Raw genomic sequence first — 8,793 nt, 5'->3', positions numbered from 1 at the left:
AAAAAATTTTGTCACTACAATGAATAGATTACTTTTTGTTATTTCTATTGTTGTTATATAGCATCCTAGAGAAAAAGTACTAATTTTTAAATATTTATCTTACATTGTGCCATCAAATTATCTTAGTCTAGACAACTATAGGGTAGTTCTTGTGACTAAGTTTGGGTTTCCTAGGCATATGATCTTATTTTTGAAAGAGAGGATTTTTATCTCCTTTCCCCCAGTGCTTATAATGGTTATTTTATTTTATTTTCCTCTTGTAATGTCAGAACTCTCAAAAACAGTGGTGAATAGCAGGTATCCCTGTCTTGTTCTTGATTTTAGTAAAATAAGAAATTCCAACTGTGGACAGCAGCTTTGATCTGCCCCTGGGGTTCCATCTCAAGATCTAGTCTTTGTGAGCCTCTATTCTTTTTTCTGTTTTTATTTTTTTTAATGTTTATTCATTTTTTGAGCAGGGGAGGCGCAGAGAGAGAGAACGGCAGACACAGAATCTGAAGCAGGTTCCAGGCTCCAAGCTTGTCAGCACAGATCCCGATTCGGGGCTTGAACCCATGAACCATGAGATCATGACCTGGTTGAAGTCAATTGCTTAACCGACTGAGCCACCCAGGCGCCCCTGTGATCCTCTATTCTTGATGTCCGTGCTGTTGATTTCATTCTCGTGCAGCTAGCCTCCGCAATCGCATAAGCCAATTCTTTTAAACAAATTGCTTTACACACACGCGCTTCCCACAAGTTCTGCTTCTGTAGTTGAACTCTGACTGCTAGAAATACTGATTGTTTGAAAGCTGTGGTGACCCTTGGGCAAATTAAGCAGCTTATGTTGAACATGAAAATCACACTTTAAAACTTAAAATTAAAACTTAGAGCATCCACTCCTTGTTTTCAATAAAATAAGTTGTACATTTCACGTGTGACTCTACTGCTAGAAAAACTTCTGGAATACGCTGAAGGCAGATCATTTAGGACACATTAAGCCTTTTGTGCATAAGCGAACTATAGCCATCTAAGGTTTCATACGAGCAGTTTCACGCAAAATAATATTTGACACGTTTATACACTTTCAAAAAATTTACTCACATTCTTAGGAAGGATGTTAACAGCCAAAGTTAGCTTCATTTTAATTTTTTAGAACACCATAGAAGAGCATATAGAGTACCTTAAGGTAAGTGCAAACACCTTAACGTTAATTTTGTAATATACAACGGATATGAGGATATTCGTCTTGGGGCAATTCAAAAACATTCTTCGGAGCTTGAATTCGATGATACATACTATGTGCTTTGCACGTCTTGGTCACACGCACACTTGCAATGTTGCAATGTAAGTATATATACATACTCTCTCTACATAAATATATATACATCCCTACTGTACAAGCTTTGGTTCCTCCTAATTATTCTTTGGTGTTCTTTCATATTGGTTAAGTGTTTCGTAAATACATTGTTTATAGATCCTCATGTAATGGAAATAGCTCAAAACTAGAATACTGAAGAACAATAGCATCAGAACAAAGAGGAAAGCAGCAACCAGGTAGCCACTGGGACTGAAACAAGAACAGAAGAAAAACCAGTCCATTAGAAGTCATCATTCACTTTGGTTGTGAATTTATTTAGTCAGACAACGTTTGGATGGCTAGCTCCTATGCCACTGACAGCAAACAGAGATTAGTAAGACAGCCTGTCTACCCTCAGGACATTTGCCTCTTAGTGTTCAAGGTGGCCCAGGGAGGAAAACAGAGAGTGTGGTGAATGAGAGAAAGAAATATGAAATTCGCTGTGGCGGGGGGGGGCGGGAGGGCAGACATCCGGAAGGCCTTCCAGTGGTGGTGACCTTTGAACAGAGTACTGGTGAGAATAGGATTAGGAGCGTTAGAATGGGCTGCCTGGATAAAAATGCCTGGCAGTGGGGGCAGGGGGAACACCTGGGCATCTGACTCTTGACTTTGGCTTGGGTCATGATCTCAGGGTTGTGGGATGGAGCCTGGAGCCTGCTTGGGATTCTCTCTCTCTCTCTCTCTCTCTCTCTCTCTCTCTCTCTCTCTCCCTCTGCCCCTCCCCTGCTCATGCTGTCTCTCAAAATATAAAAATAAATTGGGGCGCCTGGGTGACTCAGTCCATTAAGCATCTGACTTTGGCTCAGGTCCATGAGTTCGAGCCCTGCGTCAGGCTCTGTACTGTCAGTTCAGAGCCTGGAGCCTGCTTTGGATTCTGTGTCTCCCTCTCTCTCTGCCCCTCCCCTGCTCATTCTTGTTCTCTCTCTCTCTCTCTCTCTCTCTCTCTCTCTCTCTCTCTCTCTCTCTCTCTCTCCTACTTTCCTCTGGGTACCAGGCCTCTTCACCTGGGACTCTGCATGGGTGCCTCCCATCAGGGCGGATTTATTGCTTGAGCCAAACACTGTGCTCTTTTCTATTTGGTGTCCTGTTATCTGACTTCAGTTTTTGGTTCCTTTTTAAGCCATAATTATTTATTTGCAGTGTTAAAGTTTCCCCAGGTCCCTCCTTACTCAGACCTTCCTGCTATATGGATACGAGCTTAATCTGACTCCAGTGAATGGTTTCCTTCTTGGAGGAAGTTAATTAACTGACTCAATAAATTACCTGATATGAGCCAGGTCCTGTGGTAGTACCTGGATAAACAATGATAAGTAATAATAGACATGGTCCCTATCCTTAGAGAGCTTACATTCAAGTGGGGACACAATCGTTAATCAGTGATGAGAAAATAAATAGAAAATTTTATTTGCGATAAGAACTAAGTAGGAGAGAGATACAACACAATGAAAGCTTACTATAGCAGGATTTAACCTGGTGATAGGGTCAAGAAATGCCTCTATTTTAGGGAAAATATAATTATCCTAAACTATGAAGAATTAAACGGAAACGTAGTTGGTAAAGTTAAGTAGGAAAGAGGTAAGGAAGAGTTGCCAGATGGAAGAAATCGCACCTGTGAAGTTCCTGTTTCGGGACAGAGTATGGAGAAAGTTGGGAACTGAAAGAAGGTCGGTGGGTCTAGAGCGGAGAAGATGGCGGGAGCACAATGCAAGATGAGATTGGCAAAGTAGGTGGGGGCCAGATCATGGTAGGTCTTGTAAGCCTTGTTGTGGAGTTACCATTTTAAGGGAAAAAAAACCTAAGGGTTTCAGGCTATAAAATTAGCATTTGAAAAGATCACTTTGGCCCCAGCGAAGGAAATGAACTAGAAGAAAATAGAACTGACTGAGGCAAGATGTGTTAGGTGTCTACTGCAGCTGTTCCCATCTGAGATCATGGTAGCTTGGATTGGAGAGGTGGCGATAGGCTTGGTGGGAAGCCGACTCATTAAAGGGCGGTTCAGGAGATTGAATGAATGAGAATCAGTGACTGGATGAGCTGGGGGAAACAGAGAAATGAACGTGAGCCCGAGGTTTTTTGGTTTTTCGTTTTTGTTTTCTTGGTATTTTATTTACTTATTTATTTATTTTTTCTTTTTGACTTGTAGATGTTTGGCTTGTACAGTTCAATGTGCTATTTCCTGAGAGAAGGAACACAGGAATACAGGGTTGCTGTACTGTTCATCTCCTGAAGGCACCATTCATATTATAGCCCATGTGAATGGATTCTCTTGGAGCTGTGCAGAGACAACCTGCAGGGATGTATGCAATTACCCCAACAGATCGGTTTTAGAGTGGGACAAATAATGGGGTAAGGGAACGGGTGATAAGATCACGAGATCACTTTTGGACATGTCCAGTTTGACCAGTCTTTGAGACATCTAAAACAAGACGTTAAGTAGATGGTAGGATCTTTGGCCCTGGACAGGCCAGAGATGTGACTTGGGAGTCATGCGTATATAGATAGATGCTTACTGAAGCCCTGAGTATGGCTGAGCTTGCCAGAACGAGAAGCTCACGAGACCAGGGCTGAGCCCTGGGCAAAGTCAACATTTACTGGCTGGTGAAGGAGGTTGAGGCTCTCTTTACTTGAGAGAGACTGGCTATAGAAGTTTAGGAAAACCCATAGAGCAATACAGCAGTCAAAGGAAGAGTCAACACTGATGAAACAGGAAATAAGATGAGGGCTGGTAAATATCAGGTTCAGTGCAGGCCAGTTCCGGTTCAAGATGGTGACATAGGAGGCTCTTGAACTCACCTCCTTCCACCATCACACCCATGCCACAGCTATCTGAGGAACAGTTCTCTCCAAAAGAAATCCAGAAACTAGCTGAGCAACATCTACACATTGGGTGAATGAGAAAAAATCCACCCACATCGAAATATGTAGGAGTGACTAGAACACAATCTGACCATAAACCCCACACCCAGCACAGCAACACACAACCAGGAGCTTGTCCCTGAAGCCTGAAGGGTTTGGACCCAACATCTAGAGTCTCAATCTACAAGAGTTCCACCTGAGGGACAGGCCCCCCAAACACTTAGCTCTGAGAGCCAACCGGACTTGTATCTATGAGACCCACGAGGCAGCGCACAAAAGGGATCCTGAGCACTTGCAGGAGCTAAGCCCCCCTCAACCCTCAGCCCAGAGAGAGCAGACTGAAATGCCCATCTCCTCGTCTTTCTATCAAGAGGTCTATTTGCTTATCTTACAAGTTATGGTCTGGGGTTCAGGCTCCTGATTTAACGCACATCAAGGGACTGACTGAAATCCTTTCCAGACACTTGGGAGCATGGCAAGTGCCATCTTAACGTTCTCTCTGCTTCTCCTTCGACCACTGGTATCTCTCTGAAAGGAGCTTCTACACATGACCGGTGGCCCAGCTTCTATGGCTGCCATGCAGGGGACGCCCCCTTTATTGCCTGACTCTGGTGGTCAGGAGAACTTACATTCACTAGTCCTATAGAAGTGTGACAAACTCCATTTAGCTGGGATTAACCCAGGACTTGGCACAGAGGGAACAGACAGGAACACCCATCTCCCAGTCTTTTCCCTGAAAGAGGTCTATTTGCATACTTGAAAAGCCGCTGCCTATGTGTCCAGCTTCCAATCAGCTTGCATCCAGGTGCTGACTGAGGTCCTCTTCTTTGGGAGGCTGACAGGTCTTGGCACACCCTCAACTATTAGAAAACACTTAGAATTAAGAAGGCACCTTGGATAGGGGCACCTGGGTGGCTCAGTCAGTTAAGCGTCTGACTTGGGCTCAGGTCATGAGCTCACGATTGGTGGGTTTGGGCCCCGCATCGGGCTCTGTGCTGACAGCTCAGAGCCTGGAGCCTGCTTCGGATTCTGTCTCTCTCTCTCTCTCTCTCTCTCTCTGTCCCTTCCCCCACTCATGTTCTGTCTCTGTCTCAAAAATAAACATTACAAAAAATGTTTAAAGAAAGCATCTTGGACAGTCAAAGGTTTGAGAGACAACCAACAGTTAGGGCCAGACTGAACAATAAGGTTCATCTCCTCCCTGAGACCAATCCTACAAGACTATTGGAAAGAGGCTGTCTTCTCTAAGTCAGAAGCCAACGCAGTCAAAGGAAATGAAGAAACGGAAGAAATTTGTTCCAAACAAAAGAACAAGAGAAAACTCAAGAAACAGACCCTGGCTTAACCAGCTGAGCCACCCAGGCACCCCAAGGTTTTATCAATTTATTTAAATTAAAAACTTGGGGGTGATTAAAAGCCTACGAGGAGGATCTAGTTGAGAGGCAAAGTTTAATGTATAAAAGAGAGAAGAAATAATGGATTTGGAAGTTTCCTTAGAAATTAAGAGGGTTCAAAGCACAAGAGGGAGGATTAAAGAGGAGGAATACAATTTCTTTAACTGTAACAGGATGGAAAAAGGAGAGAATGGACATAGGTGTTTGCAGATTTATATGTTTGGAATCAGGAATCAGGAGTGTTCCCGGGTGCTGGCTTCTAATTTCCCTGGAATGGTGGAGACAAGCTCATCTGATGGTTGTTAAGTAAAGATGGTCCAAGGAGGAAGCTAATTAGATAAGGTCCGAGGTCGTTATGGAGAATAGAGATGTTGGTTGGCCAGAGAAAGATAGGAAGATTCTCAGGTAGTGTTGGTGACCTACATGAAGTCGGAGATTAATCTGCCCTGTTGTGTCACTTTCTTTACCGACACTTGGCCGTTCAGATGTAATCACAGAGCGCTGTGGGGCGCTAAATTACAGAAAGGTAAGGAGAAACTAGTGCTACTGAAGGAATAAAGTGTAAGAAGATACTAAATAAAAAAAGAGAAATTGAAAGTGGAAGTGGAGGTCCCAATGGGAACAATGAAGAGCTGTGGTGAGTATAGCTGAAGTAGCAAGCTGGAAGGTCAGAGAATGGGATGTCTGAGCGGATGCTTCGGGAAGCAGAGACATTCTGACAGTAATGCCAGTGTCCGCAGTGTGACTATGGGAGTGGGTGGTGGAAACACAGCAGAGGAAGAGGACACTCAGGATGAGGAAAGGCCTTGATGTTGGCAGGGTTAGCCGTGTGGGCACAGATGGTGGGGACTGATATGGAGGTGGAAACAGCATGGCAGGGCCAAGGTCATCAATGAGTGGAGAGGACTTTGGGGAGGATGCGGCAACACAGAGAAAGGACGGAGGTACAGCGGATGCCATGAGCCTCAAAGGGTGGGTGTTGAAAAAGATACATTTTAGTTTTGTTTTAGAAGAACCGGGATAAATAATGATCCGACAGTGGTAATGGCGCTGCGAGGCACCTGGGGGTCGCTGGGAAATAAACAGCCAGCACTCTTAGAGGGCTGAAGGTGAAGCAGTGTCCTGGGGGTGGGGGAGAGGGAGATAAGAGGGGGGAGCTCAGAGGATGGTTGAGGATTTAGGTGAGTTTGCTGGTTAAATGGTAGCAACTCCAAAGGACCCAGTGGAAAATCCGGGGAAGTGGTTGAGCACTGGGCCAAAAGGCAAGGGAGCACTAAATGTCTGCCTCCTACAGGCTGGTCTTCAGCCACTGTTTGCTCATGAAAAGGGCTTTCTCACTAGGAAAATGTCCACCACCAGCTAACCCCTTCTCTCCTCTGCCGCCCCCCTTCAGGGCTCAGGTGTAACAGAGACTAAGCTGTGTCACTAACCTACAGACTGTTCCCTAGGCTACACCATATGCCCTGGCTGCTAAAATCCCAGCTACTAGGAGGTGAGCTGGGGCGACTGGGTGAAATCCTCCTTCACTGTCTTCTGTCCTCTCCAACTCACCAATGCCCCCTTCTGACGGTGGATACTTGGGTGGACGGATGTTATTAATATTCATCGAAATCAAACATACCAATCGAATCCTCATTAGGAAGGGAAGTCACTGCCAAACGCTATACATGTTTCCCAAAGTCACTTCAAAATAACACATGGCTCATCTCATTTGTAGGTTATTCACACTATTGATCTCCCGTTGGTACAAAACATCAAGGAGTCAGTAATGTTTGAAGTAGGGCCGTAAGTAACTTAATTGTTTGTCTTCCGTTTTTGTTTAACATTTTATAAAAACCAGGCCCAGGACAGAGACGCAAAGTCATTTGTGACCCCAGGGTGAGCATGAAGACTCCTTACTCTGCCCTCCTGGGAAAATCAAGTTGGATCCAGGAAAATGCCTTCGCTACCTGTTTCCCGGATGCATAAGAATGATGGCCAGTGGTCGAGGGCGGACCTGGGGTCACTGGGGGCACAGCCAGTGTCTGCTCCCAGTCTCTACCACTGCAGCCTACAGTCTGGCCCTTACGTGGGGTTGAAAGACGCGTTGGATGGGAAGACAGCAGGCACTGGGGGATGGAACAAAAGGGGACCCCCAGCTGCAGTAACAATTCTCAGAAACTCCTTCCAACCGCATCCCTGGGATGATTGATACATACAATTTTAGGGTATCACATATAGGGCAGAAGTATTAGGGTCCCAGGGAAATGGGGGAGAGAGGTTTTTCCTTTTTTTAGCTGCCACCCTTGTCTTTTACAACTTCCCTCATTAAAATCTGATTAGGCGCCGGGCATTACCTGGGAATCATTCCGAAGGTCTCTATTGCAAAGATAGTTGTTAGGTTACAGAAACTGCAAATCAGAAAAAATAATATTAAAGATGAAATTAAGTGCAATATATTAAGACTCCCTCCAAATCTTTACGGTAATGATCAAATCATGTATAATCCTAATCAAGGTGTCAATTTCTCGGTAATGGAGAGACTAGATGCATTTGCATAACAGCCATGATGATTTTTCCATACGTGTGACTTGGCCTGCTTGCTGTATAATTTCTCAGAGCTTGTCAGTGCGATTTCATGGTCCTCTTAACAGCTTTGCATCGTTTTGATGGTGGGTCCCGGGGCAACAGCAATAATAATAATAATAATAATAATAATAATAATAATGTTTTACTGAGCATTAGTACTTATTGAAAACGAATACTATCTGAGTGTTTCCTTTGTACCAGGCAGTGTACCAAATACCTTCCATGAATTATCTGCTGAATCCTCACAGGAATCCTTTCTTTTAGATGAAGAAACTGATGCTTAGATAGGTTAGGCTACTTGCAAAAGTTTACACAGCTGTAAGTAGCAGAGCCGAATTCAGGTTTTTCTGATCGAAGAGCCTGTGACATTCACCTGATGTAGGTTGACTCTTTCAAGAAGCTGAGAATGTGAGGAACTAGACATATGGAACTGTGTTATTAACTTCTAAAGTTACTGAGTATCTCTCATAATGTAGCCTATTTCTTGGAAAGAGATAGAGTAGAGCTAAGTCAACATTAATGATACGACTGCACCTATCTTCATGTGGGAGAAGAGAGAAGAAAGGAACTTAACTTGATTGAGCAAAATTAGGGATTTTTACCCAGGCCTTTCATTTGATCCTCAGAATACTATTA

General features: G+C 44.1%; 1 protein-coding gene across 3 annotated transcripts in view; it reads right to left on the bottom strand.

Annotated features, from left to right (window-relative positions):
- Window positions 1-1,092: 1,092 nt before the first annotated feature.
- The window catches only part of CATSPERE (catsper channel auxiliary subunit epsilon), a 196,099-nt gene continuing 188,398 nt past the window's right edge, over window positions 1,093-8,793 (bottom strand). For all 3 annotated transcript variants that reach the window (XM_053909407.1, XM_053909406.1, XM_019422611.2), the window contains 2 exons: window positions 7,926-7,979; window positions 1,093-1,549 (listed from right to left, as the gene is read on the bottom strand). In XM_053909407.1, coding sequence (XP_053765382.1) covers window positions 1,396-1,549; window positions 7,926-7,979 — 208 coding nt within the window. In that variant the 3' untranslated portion in view covers window positions 1,093-1,395. The remainder of the gene's footprint in view (window positions 1,550-7,925; window positions 7,980-8,793) is intronic.

Source organism: Panthera pardus, unplaced genomic scaffold, assembly GCF_024362965.1.
Source record: "Panthera pardus isolate Hobbes unplaced genomic scaffold, ASM2436296v1 HiC_scaffold_21, whole genome shotgun sequence".
Lineage (NCBI taxonomy): Eukaryota > Metazoa > Chordata > Mammalia > Carnivora > Felidae > Panthera > Panthera pardus.
The sequence above is the reverse complement of the archived record's forward strand: the minus strand, read 5'-3'. Positions and strand labels throughout refer to the sequence as shown.